The sequence below is a fragment of the Cyprinus carpio genome, chromosome B22 (genome assembly GCF_018340385.1).
Source record: "Cyprinus carpio isolate SPL01 chromosome B22, ASM1834038v1, whole genome shotgun sequence".
NCBI lineage: Eukaryota > Metazoa > Chordata > Actinopteri > Cypriniformes > Cyprinidae > Cyprinus > Cyprinus carpio.
In genome coordinates this window covers 22,616,913-22,636,912 of record NC_056618.1, presented here as the reverse complement: position 1 = coordinate 22,636,912, position 20,000 = coordinate 22,616,913, and the positions used below count along the sequence as shown (strand labels likewise).

At 36.5% G+C, this 20,000-nt stretch overlaps 1 protein-coding gene across 7 annotated transcripts in view; it reads left to right on the top strand.

Annotated features, from left to right (window-relative positions):
• nfia (nuclear factor I/A) overlaps positions 1-20,000 on the top strand; it is a 159,667-nt gene that overhangs the window by 128,343 nt on the left and 11,324 nt on the right. For 2 of the 7 annotated variants that reach the window (XM_042749214.1, XM_042749217.1), the window contains exons 7-11: positions 750-800; positions 8,527-8,655; positions 16,133-16,311; positions 17,614-17,779; positions 18,021-18,112. In XM_042749214.1, coding sequence (XP_042605148.1) covers positions 750-800; positions 8,527-8,655; positions 16,133-16,311; positions 17,614-17,779; positions 18,021-18,112 — 617 coding nt within the window. The remainder of the gene's footprint in view (positions 1-749; positions 801-8,526; positions 8,656-16,132; positions 16,312-17,613; positions 17,780-18,020; positions 18,113-20,000) is intronic. The other 5 variants (XM_042749218.1, XM_042749220.1, XM_042749215.1 and 2 more) reach the window with 4 other exon arrangements.

Here is a 20,000-nt window from a genome sequence, read left to right as displayed (position 1 = left end):
AAAATAAGTTTTTGTTTAACTTTGTTGTGTGTGTGTTGTGTATATTTATTATGTATATGTAAATACACACACATGCATGTATATATTTCAGAAAAATATGTTGTTTATATATTAAATATATTTATTTATAACATAAATTATATGAATATAAATATAGACATGTAAATACATGTAAATATTTTCAAAATATATACTGTATGTGTGTGTATTTACATATACATAATAAATATACACAGCACACACACATATATTATGTAAACAAAACTTTTATTTTGTACGCGATTAATCGCGATTAATCATTTGACAGCACTCTTTATTATTTTATATATTTTATTAACATAGTTATGAAATACATTTATTTATGTTAATTTTTTTTTTTTTAATCATTTTAATCATTTATTCTCCCAATACATCAGCAGATTTCCGTCCTGTAATCCCGCCTCATTTTTTGACATCATAATGGGAATATCCCCAGATCCTTTGTCCGTCGATAACAACAGACGTGTGGTTTCGGTTACAGACCTATAGAAGAATTCAGTCAGACAGTGACAGAAGTGAGGATGTCGCCTGTGTGTGTGTGTGTAATCAGAGCGTGTGGCTGTCCGGCAGGTTCTGGACACAACAGATCTGACATGAATGGTTGAACTGCTGAGTTATTGCACATGTGCTTCTACACCTCTTATTCACCCTGCCTTTTTTGTTCTTTTGTCCCTCCTTGTTTCTTTCTCCTCCTTCCTTGTCTTTCAAAGCTGGATATAAACTGCGTGGCTCGCTAGCTAGTTCGTTCATCTCAAGACAAGGTAAAACTACATCAATGTTGTCACCCTTCCACACCTCACCTCCCCACCCCACCCAAAAAAAAGGAGCTTGTCCATTGTGCCGTCTAGTTTTGTCGTCGTCGTTGTTGTTGTTTCGTACCTTATTTTTTTGTTGTTGTTTTGTTCAGATGATTTTCTTCCCCCCACCTGCTTCCCCCCCCACAACCACCAAAAAAGGAACAGAAAAATCCTGGAGAATGTTTTTGTCCCCCTTGAAACTAAATGCACCCCCTCTCCCATGATATCCCTATGACTTGTATGTGTGCATGATATCATCCACATCCATAAACGGTGCATCTGGAAATGTTTGCGTTAAAGTCTTTGTGTTTTTGAGGACGCAATGTTTGCAGAAATTGTGATCATTATATTAGGGATGTGCAAAAGTATGTAGTGTCTATTTGGACGGAAGTCCTGGATAATTGTGTATATTTATATAAAAAAATTTTGAATACATTTTTTACATTTGATTCATGTTTTAAAACGATAAAAATTTGATATAATTTCTATTTAATGTATTTTGTAAATATTTTAGTAAAATTATAAGCATTTATATTTGTATTATATTATATATTTTATTATATATATGTATTCTTATTTATATAATTCTTATAATTTATTTTAAGTAATTTATTTAAAATGTTAATATACATACAATTTATTTAATATTTTGTGTGTGTGTGTGTGTAAATTTGTTTTTATTGTTTTTATTTAAAATATTATTTTGTATTTTATACATAGAATTTCAATTATTTTATATTATTTAAACTTTTTATATATTTATTTTTATATAAATAAATAAATAACCTCTAAATTCATCAACTTTAAATCCCTTGCACTGTATATTAAAGCTAGAACATAAATATTAAAAAAAGATTCTAGATTAACTCACTTAATTTAGCTCACTAATCAAATACTTGGTTATTGGATGATTAGTTGACTAGTCCACATTTCTGGCACATCCCTAATATATTTAAAGGTGGAAAAAGGCAATGCAAATAGGGAATACGGAGGTATGCTATTGATTTAGAGCGGTGTCTCACTATTAAGTGCTTTTCACAGTTGCATCGGCACTAAGCAAGTGAGAGTCTGTTCCAGTGTGTGTTTGCTCGAATGTGAGGGGGAATGTGTGAGTAAAGGAAGAGGGTGAGAGAGAAAGTGAGTGCGATTTGAACTCCCGTTCACTTGCTCGCCCATGACAGGATCACATTTCTCGTCCAATCGGCGACTTTCATCCATTTTTCAGCAGTGGTGTTGAACGACAGAACAACTGTGACATCTCGAGCTCTTGTTATGCCTGCCATCTGTCTGATTTGTGTCCCTCTCCATGAATCTCCCCCGAATGTGTTGGATGTGTGTTTATGTTTGTATATGTGTGTGTGTGGGCCGCTCCTATCTATATTTGATAGCGGAGAACTTCGCTATGTGTTTAAAATTAGCCAGCCTTTCGAAAGTATGTCGGCGGCAGCAGCGTGCTTGTCATGGCTCAGGTAGCGGGTGTCAGGTGATAGGTCGCTGTAGAGGCTACGGGGTGACGTCTACCCGTCATTCTGCTCACCGCACGTAAGAGAACCACAGCCATACTCCTATGACCTCTCACCACCTACTTGAAAAATAAACATTTACAAGCCATTCTAAAATTCCTGATTTTATTTATTTATTTTTTTAAATCTAAAATCACTTTAATAAATATTTTTCATAAACTATAATAAACTGTATTATTTAACATCAAAAAGTTAATTAATTTTATTGAAGTCTTTATACTTTTTGGTAGTTAATGTGATTAAAATAGTTAAAATATCTACATTTAATTAAAATAAATGTTGAATATTAAAATGTTAAAATTAAAAATTATATATATATATATATATATATATATATATATATATATATATATATATATATATATATATATATATATATATATATATATATATATATATAAATACAAAATATAAATGTACAGTTAAATGAAATATAAACTAAATTTTTTCACTAAAGGTAATATATAATGTAACATAATTTATGATGTAAATATTATATATATGAATGACTAAATGTAAATGTAAATATGTGAAAAGTATTCATCATATATATTATATTTATATTATATATAATTATACATATGACAATTAATAAATATATATTTCATAATATTTGTCTGTGTGTGATAAAAATAAGTGAAATATATAATTTTTTCTACTATAATAAATATATAATTTAGCATAGTAATTAATAAGATTCGTATGAACACGTTATATTAGTATTATTACAAGTGTGTATGTATATATATATATATATATATATATATATATATATATATATGAACAGTTAATTTGCAAAAACTCAGTTTTGTTAATTTTTCAAAAACCAATATATATATATATATATATACACACACACACACACTCATAATAATACTAATATTACATGTATATATGTATGTGTGTGTATTATACTCTATAATAATATTAATATATTATTTAACGTGTATAATAATAATAATATTTTTAGATTTAATTTGAATATATATATATATATATATATATATATATATATATATATATATATATATATATATATATAATATTTGTAAAAATAATTACTCAAATTATTAAATATATATAGTATTTTTCAAAAATGTTACTTATTGTAAGGGGGGGGGATTAAGGTAGAACATTGAGATTAACAGAACTTTGTGTCTTTAGTTTCTGTGTGGTAATTACTTACATGATAAAAGAACAATGTTTTTTGAATAGTTAAGAGTCCTCCTGTAAATTGCAGTGAGTGTGTGTTAGGACTAGTTTGGGTAGATTCACTGCTGCGCCAGCACTGATTGATGTGCCAGTGGGGACTGAAGGAGCGCTACAGGACGAGAGCGATGGAGAGCAGCAGAGAGACACACTCAATACAGAAATGCCTCCTCGCCCATCTGGGTTTCGTCAATTTCTCAGACTTCAGGAAGGGAGGGAAGAGGAGAATCGGGCCAGGACCGGTACCCAGCGTGTAATAACGCCTCGGAAGGGAAAGTGCTGACTACAGCCGGGCTTTGATTCCAACTGACAGAACCTTTTCAAGTGTTCATTACTCACTCCAAGACATCAGACCCCGTCCACAGCAAACACAGACACTTGCACACACACAATCAAAGCCAACTGTCCTCCAGCCCACAGATTTCATTCTGTATTCTCTTTGGACTTCCCCACTCTGCAGGCTCCAAAATGTTCCCCATCAGATCCACATCCAGAGCTCAGTCGAAGGACGCACATGGTGTCTAGCTGGTCCAAACGTGGTCATAAGTTGGTCCAGATGGACCATTGGCTGATAGACCTCATTTTGACCTGGTAGACCATGTTGGTTAGGCTAGATAGGTTTGGCAGACCACCTTAGACCAGCAGCAAACTAGCTATCTAGGGCTGGATGTTGCAAATTATCATATCATATTTGAATTTAAATTTTTTCTTCTCAAATTTTGCAATAATAGTTGAATAATTATGTTAATCGTTCTCGTACATCCACAAAACCACATGAATTAAGACACGCCCCTTTTCCCCAAAACTCCGCCCTACAAAAAACTGTTGAAACTTATGAAAGATGGAGCAAGAGGCAGGCAACATGTCATCTGAATTTAATAAAAAAAAAAATGCTAACAAAATAGCATTCTGACAACAAGCTACCTAAAAATGAAAGTGAATTTAGCGACAAGCTAACGATGTTGAATTTGGTGCTAAACTTAAACAATTGGTTTCAACTGCCCTGTGAACATGAAAAAATGATGGACTGGCAATCAAAGTGACTTCAGATTAACTAAAATATTAATAAGTTAAAATTAACGCTAGCAGAATAGCATTCTTGCGCGACAAGCTAACTGCTAATGAAACTGAATTTGATGTTAAACTTAATCAATTGACTTTAACTGCCCTCTGAACATGCAAAATGACGGACAGGTAATGAAAGTGACTTCAGATAAGCAAAAATATAAAAAAGTCAAAATTAGCACTAAAAATATATAATTCTCGCGTGACAAGCTAATTGCTAATGAAGCCGAATTTGGTGCTAAACTTGAATGCAGCTAATGTTCTTTTGATGCTTTCCAGCGGCCTGTGACAGTGAGTGAGTGTATGTGTGTGACTAAACTCCATGTTTGTCTTCTCATCCCATTATCCTTCGCTCCCTTCCCTTTTCCACTACTTTCTGTCTGTTTATTCTGTCATCGACTCTCTCTCGTCTATGTCATGGTCTTGGGTGAGTAGTGTTTGGGTTACTCTGGTCATCTGATGAGTCCGTCCCAATGACACCGTATGTTTCCACTCCGCTCTGTCTTCCACCGCTGTCAGCGTACTCATTGAAATTGATCTTCTGAAGCATTCTGTGCTGAACTTGTGAGAGTGAGGAGAAAATGAGAGCAGCTGAATGGTGCATTTTTGCACTCGGTGTGTGTTTGTGTGTGTGTGTGATGAATGAAAACTGGAAAATATCGGTAAGCTGTGCTAAATGTGCTTGATGGCTTCTTCCTTAAATCTTTTATCATATTCGTATTGAAGTAGCAACCATCTCTTCCTGGTTTCATTGACCTCTTTGCTGATCTTTCTGTGACCTGAAGTGACCATTTTATCAAATCCAATCTCTAATGGTCATTGATGCTGGGAAGAGATGCTGTCTTTCTTTCCATCTTGTTTTCTCTGTCTTTCTTGCGCCTGAAAGGGGAAGGAATCTGCGAGGGCTGGAGAAACCAAGGATGACTTCTAATCACTCACACGCACACAGAAATGCACCAAAACACATTCACCTGCGCATTTTACCTCCCCATATCTAAAAACTAGTTAGATATAAAGCAGACAACTGCAATATGTCTTGTTGATAGTGGAACACCTTGAGCTGTGTGTGGTGGTTATTATTATTATTATTATTATTGAATGTAATATTATTATAATTTTTTTGTTTGTATTATTAATGGGAAAGGCACTCAAACGTTATGATTTATTAATAATAACACTGATATTGTTTTATTTAGGAAATTCTATCTAGCAATATTTTAATGTTTAATATTTAATGATAATAATCATTAAATAATAATTGAATTATTATTATTTTAAATGGAAAAATAGTGTGAAATATGTAAAAAAAAATGCAGAACAGAATATACTAAATAATATAAATAGCATTATTATTAATAATAATTATTATAAATAATAATATTTGGAGTGTCAGTCCCTCAAATCTCTTTTTTTTTCATCCAAATTTGTATTTATTTTTTATATATTATAAATATTATATCATTTGTTTTATACATTTCTCATTGAAAACATGTAAATCTGGTGGGCACTAGCAAGTGAATGAGTATTAAATTTTAAACTGCTCAATAAACGTTTGAACAGAACAATTTAGCAGTTTCATAAATCTAGAATGAAATGCCGTACTTAAAACCATGCACCATCAAATACACTGTATAAATAGAATATTTGATGTAAAATCTCTTTATGTATGCTCATTTAACTATAATTGGCTCATAATAAGTGCGATGGCGTCCGTATAGGATCGGAGGCTGTGGGGGGCGTCCCACACACCAGTGCTGCTATGTAATCAGAATGAGATGTGTGGACAGAGCGAGGAGAGTGAGGGCCGCCGGCTAAAACCATTAATACAGTTTTAGCCACACATGATTGAATTGCCCTGGTTAAAGTCATTTGCTAGCGTCTGGATGCACTTGTTCCTCCGGGGGTTGTGGGGGTGTGAGTGGACTGCTCTCGGGAAGAAATGAGACATAAGACCAGCGCTTGTATCCTGTCCCAGTAAAGAAGAATGGACTAAACGTTTTGACCGGGTGACAAATGGGCCAGCAGTGCCTCCTAATTGCCCCTTCTATTTGCAGTTCATTCTTATCAATTTGCATTCCTAACCTCAAGCGGTTAATCTGCCATGGGTTTCCCTAAAGTCTGTCTATTTTTACCCCGGAGCGAGAGGTAGAGTGAAGTGAGGCAGTATGGGAGCACTAATGCCGGAGGGAGGAGTTGAACTAACGTGGCTGAACATGCACTAACAGACTTCAGTCATTCTTAGTTAGCTCATGTTAGCCTGTGCATCTGAACTGTTGCTCGCATTAACCCCTGCCAAAGCACAGCCGCCTGGCAGACTGTGAATGTGAATACTGTGTGCTTTGCATCCCTAACTCCTCTTCCCTTCATGTCTGTTCAGCTCTCTCTTTCTTTTTCTCCACCACATCCTGTTTCTCTCATCGCTATGTCATTTCATCCAGCTAGCCCATGGGTAAGGTGCATAAGATACTTTAAAAATGGCCTTATGGTTTTGTTTTTGCATTTTTAGGCACCATTTGTACCATTAACAACTAACCTCGCACTCATCGCCACTAATTTGAACCAACTGAAAAACTTTTAGTCCTTTAAAGGAATATTACGGGTTCAGAGCTACGCTCAGCTACACAGCCCCTAAGGGGACATGGTGATGAAAAAAAAATGACAGGGAAAGAAAAATGATATTTCCATGCTTTTGCGTTCTCACAAAAGTATTGCATTCCCCAAAGAAGCTTTGTGCTCACTCACAATGCTTTTGCATTCTCTCGCAAGTATTGAAATTACTTTAAAAAAACTTTGTGTTCGCTCGATATATAGGAATATAGCCCTCCCACCTTGTATTATTTTCATCAACACAACATTTTGATAACGGATGCAAAGTTTCTTGGATGAAAGCAAATGTTTTGTGAATAAACAAAGTTTCTCTGGAAAACGGCAAAATTTCGTAAGCGAACATAGTTCACTGGGAAATGCAAAGTTTTGCGAACAAATGTAGTTTCTTGGGGAAAAGTTTTGCGAGCGACCGCAAATTTTCTCACAGAACAAATGTTTTGCGAATTACCTCAAAGTTTCTCAGGGGAACGCAAAGGTTTTGTGAGAGAACACAAAAGCATAACAATGTAAGTATATTTTTTCCACATCACCATGCCTCTTTAGGGGTTCTGTATTCAACTGATAGCATAATGTTGATTGCCACAAGAAATATTTTGACTCATCCCTTGTTTTCATTAAAACAAAACAAAAAATGCACCTACATTAATTCATCTGTTAAAACTAGTTTATTATTTGAGCTCTAAAGCTCTTTCAATCATTTTCACCTGTGCTTTATGGGTTTAACAAATTGTCATATTGTTTAAATCTCTATACATTGAGTATCTTAATTATATTTTGGCCCCACTTACTTCCAATATAAGTGCCTCACTGTAGCTCAGATTTTTTAAAACAAGGGACAACTGGAAATTATTTTTTAGTGGTGATCAATACTATGCTATCAAATGAGCTTGTACTAAACCCGGAATATTCCTTTAAACTTGCCCTTGAAAGTCTGATTGGACTTGTTTTTACATGCACAAACTTACACAGAAGATGAATAACACTTACTTTTATTTTGAGAAAGGTCATGCCTAGTGCGCATGTCTGTTGACATCAAGACATCAGTACAGTACATACTCATGTGACCCTGCGCTGCACTGGGAGAGAGTCACTGTTCGGCCCCATGTAGTGTATTCTGTGCCACCCACTGGGCCTCACAGTCTCCCCTGCTGTCTTGACCCCTATCCACTCACCTACCCACCCAAACAAACCACCCCAACCCTCCTATCCACTCTCTCTCCTTTGCGCCAGCCTGTATCTCCATGACCTTGCGTTATTAAATTGCACTTATCAATCATTCTTGCCAGGGATGCCATCGCCTACCACATTAAAGAAGTCAGAGAAGTCTGGTTTCAGCAGTCCTGTGCCTTCGCAGATCGCTTCCCCTCGAACGGCATTCACACACCATCATCGACCTGTCATTACAGGACCCAGAGGTGAGGTCCCAACACCCCACCCTCCTCCAACTGCACCACTCTTCTTCCCCAAGCTCCTTATCCCAGCCAGCAGTTCTCCCACAATCCTTCAAATCACAGTTTCCTTCACACCCCACACTGTCCCCTTGTAACACTAGACCGGACGAGCAGGAACCTGAAGTCTGAACGGACTCTGTATGAAGGGGCGTTCACACTGACAGCGATTTGTAGCGGCAAAGCATCCAGACGTTTTTATAAGTTGGAGATGCAACCAGTTTGAGTAGAGTTTCGCTTTATGCAAATGAGAAGGAACACGATGTGGATATGGAATGGGATTTTGTTTTTTAAATTCACAAGCTCTTGATTTGATTTGATTCTTATTAGATTCTGATTCAGTCCAAATTCAGTTAGATTCAGATTCATTTAGGTATATTTCAATTACAAGGTCTCTCAGCTAATGCTGTAAATTATACAGCGATTCTAGGAGCATTACAAAATGATTAATTTTAAAAATGAGCAAGAAAGCCCAAAATTGGAGGTTCAGTTGCCATTTAATTAATTTAGTTAATTTTTTTATTTGAGTTTTATAATCAGCACAACCAAAAACTACTCTGTGAAGTTTTAAGTAAACTTTTAAATGTATCTCTTGCCTAAAACTAGTATTTTATTAATGTGTAATTATAAAAAAAATTACATGAAGCTCACATATTTATTATATATCATTATATATTCATTCATATAATTATACTAGTCACAATAAGCAATGCATTTTAAATTGTACTTCAATTTATTATATCTATTTATTTATTTGTTTTTGTTTAATGTTTATTATTTATTAATTTGCTTACTGACTTAAATTATTTTAAATAATAAGGAATCCATCATGGAAAGTAATAACTTATGTAATTTATTAAAGTAACTTAAGTAACTTTTATTAAAGTAACTAAAGTTAAGTAACTAAAAATAACTAATGTTAATTCAGTAAGCGATGTTTACAGGTTTTGATTCACTTACAGTAATAGTATTATTATGATTAGTTGTTTGTGATTTTGACTACACTGGTTGCGCTGTATGTTTCTGATTTACTAAAAAGAGCTAGTTTAAAATAGTCTTGTTTTTGTGTGTATTTTGATTTGTTTTGTTTGTGTTTTCTCAGTATTTTGGTTTTCTGTGTGTTTTGGGTTTGAGTGTGTGTTGGTATTGAGGCAGCGAGGGAGAGATATATTTGTAGCTTGTCACAGTCATACACTTGTTGACATACGCTAAGGACGTGAAAGCGGTCACTTTACGAGTGCAACCTGCAGTGTGTATCACCTCGTCCGGCTGCTTGATTTACATGCGTTTAATGTAAACACTTAACCGGATCTCTGAGTGTGACTTACACATGGGTTGGTTTTCTCAGCGAACGAGGCTTTATCAGACCGAGGTCTGGATCAGGTTATCACGACCGTATTGTCACTGGCTGTGAATGGTCTTGTCATAGATAAGGATGGTTTTTAATCAAACCCAAAGACGCCCAGTGAGTGGCTACATATTATTGTCTTCACGTGGTTGTGAGTTGTTGTGAGGAAAATAAACTCCTGGATTTACGTCCTGTTGGCTTGTTCGTGGTTTTCCATTGAATATTCAAAACACATTTTGTCTAGTGTTCGACAACCTTTGTGCAAAAGCAAAGTTTTGTGTGGAAATTTAACTGTTTTTGCTTTTTCTATGTTATTAATATTCTTCATCGGCTGGATGTAAAACTAAACGGCTCACAGAGTTATTCCGAAGGGCCTGTTTCCAGCATCAGTTACTTTGAATATGTTGAAGTAGAAACCACAACTTAATTTGTGAGGCTATTAGTATTAAATCACGCTTGGAAGTGGTATCGCTGTCATGTGAATATTTTATGCCCATGTGGACGCGAGGCGCAAAATAAATTTCATATGCATACGCGGCGAGGCTTGTCAACCCTTTAAGAGTACTTCTTAAAAGCTAAATCCATGAATCTGTGATTGATTTAAACGGCGTCCCTCTTTTTCGAGACGTTAGTCAAACTCGGTTAGGTGGGGCGGCCGGAAAACTTCTTTTCCTTAAACCATTAAAGAATATTTAAAACCACCTAAATCTGTCCTCCCTTTCAATTGACCGTGCCACTTCATAACACTTGCTCTTCCCTCCTAATTCAAACTGGGTGAAGTGGAGACCTGTTGCATCAAAAAAAAAAAAAAAGCTTTTATTATCACCTTAGTTATTATTTTGATAATCCACCATTTAATGAAAGTTGGCAGCAATGGGCCGGTGGGAAAAAAAAGGTTGCAGAAAAAAGAAAAAAAAAAGATCAGTGAACCAACACGATTTGCAAAGTGGAACTAATCCGGAGCCTTTTCTATCACGCGCGGGTGGCGGCACAATGGCAACAGAGGAGCCGCGCTCAACCAGCTGCTGGAGTCTGCCTCCTTTTCAGCGCATCATTATCATTTCCATATTTGCTTTGGGAGGTATGTGTCCACTGGACCCCCCTCAGACTAACTTTTAGGGCCACCCACTACCTCTGCCCATGCCTCTTTTGCCATCAGTGACACCATTTAATAACAGAAATATAGAAGTCAAACAGGTATCTATCTATCTATTAATTTTTTCATGCCTCATGTAACTTTCAGTGGTTATAAATTTCAATTCCATTAAAATGATTATGTATATTGATATACTTTTAAAATAATGTTATTTATTTAATTAAATATACGTCGTTAATAATTGAATAAATAGGTATAAGTATTTATTATTAATGATTAGTAATAAAACAGTACATAATAATAATACATGATAAAACAAAAAAATATAAAACAAATTGTCTTGTTGCAGTTGGCTTTATTTATTTATTATTAATTTTGTTTTGTTTTATAATTTTTTGGCCTCACACAACTATATCAATGTAACTGTATAACTAATTAGCACATTTAAATATTTGAATATAAATACTTATGTAAATATTTAAATACATTCATACACATATTTGTATTATTTTTTTCTTTGTTTTAGAATTTTTTTGGCCTCACGTAACTATATTAATGTAACTGTATAACTGTATTATTGCTTCATGGTCAACTGTATTAAATTTCATTTACATTGAAATAAAATAATTTGTATATTTAAATATGTGAATATACATTTAAATACATATACATTACTGTATTAAATAAATATGTAATAAAATATGTATTATTAATTATGAACAAAATTAAATAAATAACTATAAGTAATAATAGTATAAAATAAAAAATGAAGATTAAAACCATATATAATAAAATAATTCAAACAAGTACAAACTATAATAATTTAACATTTGAAAGTTTTGTTTGTATTGAATCCTGACATGTAATGAGTAACAGATTTGTCTTGAAGAATGGCTCAAGTCCAGTCAGTTATTCACATAGTCAGTCTGCTATTTTTTTTCTGCTGTTAATCGTAGTCGGAGGCTTCTATAAATATTTACTTGACACCTAGTGTGCATGATGTTTCATCTAAGTTTAATGGTGCAGAGCTTAAACATTTAGCCACAACAAGGCTGAGTTTTGCGCCCCAGATTCTCTTTGACCGTTAACACCATTTGATGCCGCATGTTCTCGAACATGGTGGCGCCACACTTGTGAGAACGGCCCGCTGGTTAATAAAGCACAAAGAGTGCTCAAAGTCATTTCTAAGGATCAGACTCTTCTCCTGGGGCTCCCATGATCTCCTGGTGTCTATAGTGAAGACAAGGCTGCTCTCGAAGCCTCTGTTCTCGCTCTCACGCTTGTGTTCTGGTATTAGCCTCATCACCACCCCTTTTGAATTCATGAAGCCTCTTTTAGCACATCAGTGGGGTTTTCCCCATGCGCTACATGAATATTAAAACACAGGAGACAGTGTCTTGCATTTAGTGGAACGGGGAACATTGAAGACGGAAGAGTTGACAGGCCTTGAGAGTGAATTATGTCGTCCAGCGGCTTTGACAACTCGAGACACGGTCAAACTTTGTTTACTTGCAATTTTCCGTCCAAATAACCACCATTAAATGATTAAGAACATGACAAGGGAGCAAGCCATTTAAGTAATTGGCCATCGTTCCACAACACTTAGATTCTGTCAGCGAGTGAAGAAGAAAAAAAGTGTTTTTTTTTCCTCCTCACTAATTGACTGGGGCAGTTTGCATAATTGAGACGGTAGGTTTCGCTGTAGCTGACGTAAGCTGGTTACCAAACCTGTAACGCTGATCTACGGTTCGTTTGGCTCTAGAGAACCGACTCCGTGATGATTTAAAAGCAGGACAGGTAAGCGCGAGGGCGAATGATTGACGATATTTGAAAAATCGTTTTGTTTGGCGAGGAGAAACGTCACGAAAGCTGTCCAATCTCAACATGTTGCCTCCAGATAGATGTGTCGATGCCAGTTGGATCCACTTCTTAGAATAACGGAGCAGAAACCATATGCTGCTCAAGTGTTTCATTAAGTCAGCTCTTGGATTGCAGCTAGCATCCGTGAATTTCATGGAAAAGGCCGTTTATTGCCATCTCTGGGCCAGTGGGTTTCCAAGTTCTGCTCTGGCTACATTTGGTGTGCTATTTTATGAAAATATCATTTAAATTTAGCCAGTATTTTGTCATGTCATGTGAATTATTTTTTGTGTGTTTTATTAATTCTAGTCAACAAAGATAACATTTCAGTTAATGAAAATTAAAATATGGATGGATGGATGGATGGATGGATGGATGGATAGACATTTTCCAAGATCTCCTACTGCACCTCTAGCATCATGCTGTGTTATCTTTTCTCTTGGTCACATTTTCATAAAAATTATGACTCATATTCTATTAAATGGATGTATTAGCATATTCTCTTCACATTTTGGTAAATATTATTTTTTTCTGCACATTTTTCTACTCCATTATTATTGACAAAGTAAAAAAACAAATCTTAAGAACACTCTTATTGGGAATTATGTTGACGAGATGACTCGGCTGGCAGTTTTTGTGTGTGCTGGTTCTGAATGTGTGTATGTTTGTTAGCATTTGTGCTAAGTGTGAGAGTGTCGTCCACTCAAATCCTGACTCAGCCTTGTAAAGGGTGTGTCTCAGCGGGGTTCGGTCTCTGCGGCAGCGCCTCGGGCTAATCCAATCCACCAGGGATGGTAAAGACACCGTGTGCATGTCTTAGTATCTCCTTCATAAAAGTTTGCGTCCTACTCCCAACAGAAAGAGCCGGGTCGTGAAAAGACGGCGTCGGGAAAGGTAAGACAGAGAACGACACCAAAAGAAGGGCAAGAGGGAGTCGTCCATTCCATTATTACTGTAAATACAATGGCTACATCGCAGCCCCAGCGTCCAGAGTTTCCAGTCACCCTCTATTGACAGAGCCATAAATCAAGGCCAGAGCTAAGTGAATTACTGCAGCAGGGGGCTGTGGTTTTAACAATGTTTATGTAGTATCAGCTTACCATCTCTCCTGAAAGAGAGCGAGAGATTGGAGAGGGTGAGTGCGGAGTCTTATTAACTCCGCTGCGATACATCACGGCTTAAAGACCCCGCGCTGCCGCACATCCCAGGCATTATACTAATAACCAATAACTGAATATTACCTCTATTAAGAGCCGCCTAATTAGATTGTGCCGGTTACAATTAAATACTTGATAAGGTTCGATCCATTAAAGGACTGTCAGTCCCAGAGCGCTCCGAAGGCCTGCCAGCAAGGTGCGAGAGAGTGTAATGACGCTGGATGAAAGAAGGATCTGGCACCCGTTATGGTACCAAGTACCGCACTCTTTAGCTCTCCGTCGGTGCTCATGCGGCTTTCAAGTGTTGTTGACTGAACAGCTGGTTGTTGCGGTGCCTACCCATTGTTACGAACAGGTGCATGCATTGTGTGTGAGTGTGTGCTGTCACGGACCTTCTGAGTTGGAGTAGATGCCATTTTAAATTTGATTTGAACAATGACGTGGTCATGTGGGATAAGAGTATGGCCTGTGTAATAAGGCGGAATGGCTTTAAGAAATAAATTCATTCAGAAAATGAGTATTTGATCTTGAAACCATTTCACAGCCTGTTCTTAAGTGTTTCCACAGTTATTAGCATTGTAAATTCATAAAAAAGTTTTTATATATTTTTAGTTTTACAAAAATGTAGCACACATTTAACGCACACACCATACTTTGTGTTTTATTATATTGGCATTAAATCACAGGAAACTGTTTAACAAGGCTGTAGCAAATATTTCTAATCCAACAGCTGAGGGACCAACACATTTTCTCAATATTTTTTTCCTCCTTTGGATAGTCATAGAAATGCTATCATGGATTTTTGTTTTGCTGTTGGTGCAAATGGGAAAGCAAATATATATATCTGTTGTAGTTTGTTAACCAATATAGAAGTTTACACTACTATGATGACTTCTGCTTTTTCAGAGCTCTGGAAATGTGAAAAGTGTCCATTATTTACTCAAAGTTGTTGTTTTGGACCCCATTGACATTCAGTGTATGGATAAAAACAGTTGAAACCTCTTCAAAATATCTTCTCACCCTCATGCCATTCTAAAACTGTATGCCTTAGTTTCTGAGAAACCCAAAAATAACCTTTCATCTTTACAATTAAAGTCAATGTTGCTCCAATGTTGTAGTTTTGGACCCCATTGACTTTCATTATATGAACGAAAAAGTTGAAACATCTTAAAAATATCTTTTCACCCTCATGTCATTCCAAAACTGTATGCCTTAATTTCTGAGAAACCCAAAAGAAACCTTTCATACTTAGAATTATGTCAATGTTGCTCCAATGTCACAGTTTTGGATCCCATTGACTTTCATTATATGGACAAAAACAGTTGAAACATCTTCAAAATATCTTCACACCCTCATGTCATTCCAAAATTTGACTTCATTTCTGAGAAACCCAAAAGAAACCTTTCATACTTAGAATTATGTCAGTGTTGCTCCAATGTTGCAGTTTTGGAACCCATTGACTTTCATTAAATGGACAAAACAGTCGAAACATCTTCAAAATATCGTCTAACCTTAATGTCATTCCAGACCTGTGTGACTTAATTTCTGAGAAACCCAAAGGAAACCCCTTTCTACTTCACAATTGTCAAAAGTCAATGTTGTTTCACTGCTGTCCCTCAATATCTTCTTTTGAGCTCTGTGAAAGTCAGTCAGTCATACAGGTTTGGAACGACATAAGGCTGAGTAGATATTCAACAGACTTTATTTCTGTCCATCACAGCCTCAGTTTTATGTCTATTAAATCAAAACGGCATCCATCCTCACTAAAATCCCTCTGCATCCCCTTGTGAGCGTGTGTGTGGCTATTTTGAACCAGTAAGCCCATAAAAACACTCCACCTTTGTGTGTCCATCCCCATCTGCATGAGAAATCCAACCAAGCACAAACCCACCACAACATCCACATCCTTTCTTCATGGAGTCCCTCCTCTCCATCCTTCCTCTGTCGTTTTCTGACCAAGCTCCTCTGTTTGTCTCTTTGCAGCGAGTCCTCACGCCACGCCGTCAAGTCTTCATTTCCCGACGTCGCCAATCATCCAGCAGCCTGGCTCGTACTTCTCCCACCACGCCATCCGCTACCACCCCCAGGAGACGCTCAAGGAGTTTGTCCAACTTGTCTGCCCTGACAGTGGTCAGCAAGCTGGACAGGTGGGCTTCCTTAATGTAAGAAGAAGCATTTTTGTACATACATACACACTCCTACAACTTTCTTATCATGTTTTGTATCCATATAGACACCTAGTTGGCTGGATTGTCTTGTTTGTAGTGATTTGTTTTGTGTTTTGCTCATTTGTGCAGTTGATGCTAGAAACATACGGAGGGATGGATAGAAAGATTATATATACGAGAATAGCATTTATACCCTAAACTTACTTCACACAAGTATGTACATTGCTAGCTACACATGGTGCTAAATAAATTCAGTTCATTATGCAGGGTATTCTCAACACTGCCACAAGGGGCACTATTGCAGGCATTATAGAAAACTGTCTTCTTTTATAGTAAGTTTTTATTTTTAGGTAAATTACTGTAATGGCAGACAGTATCTAGTATCTTAAAGTAGTTGAAGTTAGTTAATGTAGACATGCGAAGCTAGCAACAGCGCCCCCTGTACTGACGTTTATTACTACACATTAAAATGCTAAAATACAACAAAAAATTTTATATATTTAATTGTATTTATTAAAATATAATGTAAGTTTTAATATTAGAAATGAATATTATGTATGTATTATAAATGTGAATTTTGAAGTCTCAAAACAAAATCGAAAACATGTTAACAATATTTAACATTTAGCCCTTTAAACTAAAAATATTGTATATGTATGTATGTATGTATGTATACATATATATATATATGTGTGTGTGTGTGTGTGTGTGTGTGTGTGTGTGTGTGTGTGTGTGTGTATTGCAATTAATCGCATCCATAATAAAAGTTTGTCTATAAATGAAGAAAAAAAAAATATATATATATATATATATACACACACACACACAGTACAAACACATATTATGAACACAAACAAACAAACACAAACTTTTATTTTAGATGCAATTAATGGCGATTAATTGATTTGGCAGCACTATATGCGTTTATATATATTTGTGTGTGAGAGAGTATACATATATGTATATATATTCTCAAAACTATAAATGTGAAAATGTGATATAGAAATCCCAATCCTCTTGAGAGTTTGACCCAGCTCTGGCCAAACTGCTGTGGCCCTGACGGCTGGAGGAGAGACAGTGAGCAGTTTGGGTCATAGATTATGAACGGTGAAGTGCGCACAGAAGCAGATTTTTTTTATGGCTAGAAGCAGCAAAAAATTGCTGAGCACATTCTCCTGATGCGCACGTGTGCGATACTTCTGTTGTGCCTGCTGGTCATACGTGTCTGGAAGTTGATACTCAGGGTTTTTATTTATTTTAATTTTTTTTGCTTTTTTCTGTCCTCTTTCTATCCAGCCCAATGGGAGCAGTCAAGGGAAGGTGCACAACCCGTTCCTGCCCACCCCCATGTTGCCGCCTCCTCCGCCTCCCCCGATGGCGCGACCCGTGCCCCTGCCCGTGCCAGACTCCAAACCTCCCTCCACCTCCACCGAGGGAGGCGGCAACTCCCCCACCTCACCAAGTGAGTTCTACGGCCCATCACCTGCCGTCACACACACTCAACACTTGATCCCGAACATAAAGTATCTCAGGTTTCCCAAGCATGTGAAAGCTTATCTTCAGTGTTTTTCATAATGAATAGAATTTCCCATCAAACATGCGCAGTGTCCGTATCAAGCCTTTCTCTCAACAGCTGTACTGTTCCCAACAATATTGATATTCATTTTGTATGTGTGTGTGTGTGTGTGTTTAATTCACCACAGCCTACTCCACACCGAGCACGTCTCCCGCTCAGCGCTTTGTCAGCGTGGGCCCCAGAGACCCCAGCTTTGTAAATATCCCTCAGCAGCCTCAGGTGAGTACACATGAACAGATCCGCCGAATCCCTGAAAGTCCATCAAGAGTGCTTGTTGTCTGTCATAATAGGCTTTCAGCGCTGTTATGCCAGCTCATATAACTCCCTTGCTCGCTTTGAGAGCTCATAGCTGATTTATTGTGTGTAATTGGCATGTTCAGACTCGGATTCAATGGCACGGTGGCCACAACCTTGATTTATACCACTCACACACATGTACAATCGCTTGTGTGCTACAGATTAGTTGTCATATGGTACGATTTATAATTTGACATGACTGTTACAACATTTGGCCACTTTGAGGTTGTCAGTATCAGCCAATAACTGATCAAACGAGCTGTTTATCTTCAACGTTTATTTAACATTTACTCAAGCATAAACAACTTGTAATGACTTAAACCCAGTTCACACCAAGAACGATAACTATAAAGATAACGATATTAGCATCCACACCAGCGGACTATTTATTCTAAGCACACGCGCGTCTGCTGTTTATTAAGCGCACACGCAGCTGCCGCTTTAAATTTTGGCTGTCAATGTTTGTATCGTTCATCAGCTGGAAAAAACATTCTGAAAGTGATTCCAACGATATCGTTTCTCTGTAGCTATTGTGTGGACTCTGCTATTCTTTAATATTGAGAACGATTTTTAGAACTATATCTTTATCGTTATCTTTATAGTTATCGTTCTTGGTGGGAACGGGCCTTGAAGGTAGAAACTGGCACAAGAAAAAGATAGATCTTTTAGTTCTTTTATTGGTCAGGATGACCTAATGTGATTAATTTACAGCATCTTATGAAAATGTTAACCATTACAAAGGGGGGAAATCGGAATATTTTCTGTAAAAATCTAGGATATGAATAATATTAATATGTTGCTTTGTCTGTTTTTGATGTGCTGTTGTGTAAACATTCATTTAAGTTATTTTCATGTCAAAAAAATATTTAGATTTTTAGGATTTACCTAATGATTTATTGTATTTGTTTTGTGATTAAATAATAAATGTTATGATTTTTTTTAGTTATCAGGTTGTGCATAAGGCATTTAAAACTCATATCGCGCAACCGCTACTATTAATATATTCATAAATGGACATCAGGATCACCCTGTTAATGTAAATGAAGTTGTGTTTGTTTTTTGCAGTCGTGTAAATGCCGCCTGTAACCTTAATCGTCACACACACATATCTACAGTGACAAATACAGCCTGTACTGCCACCTGCACTTGCACAAACAGACAAAAAAAGAGCATGTTACGTCTGTAAACGCAGCTATAACACACCAACAACACACACACACACAGCTGAGACGATACCACGCTCGTAGAGAAACACTCAAGACTGGATTGGATCAGACTGTGTGTGTGTGTGTGTGTGATATGTCCGGAGGCCTGCAGCAGCCTCCCATCGATTTATTGACTGTGTCGCAGGCCGCAAGACACGCATCCCCCAGTAGAAAGGAGGCAGGTGTTTGTCAGGCCAGCTGGGAGGGGAGTGGGGGGTTGTTATTATTTATTGTTTGTATTTATTTATCACTCCTGCCCGTCTCTGCCTCCCCTTCTCTCTCTCTTTCTCTCTCCCTATCCTTCTCTCTTGTCACCTTTTCCTCTCTCCCTCACTTTTTTCTTTCGAGCTCAGGTGGTGCCTAAGGTTCAGGCTTTCTATTTGTTTATGTATCTGTACTTAAGATTACTACCACTGCTTATCTGTTCTTATGCTTGTTGCCTATTTAGGGGTTGACAACTGCAGTTGTTATAGTAAAAAAAAAGTCTTTTTGGATTTATTGCTGTATAGTTAGTTTTTCTTTAGCTAGTTTTAATAATAATTGAATACTAATAATAATAATAATAAGTTTATATCTATCTATCTATCTATCTACCTATCTAGATA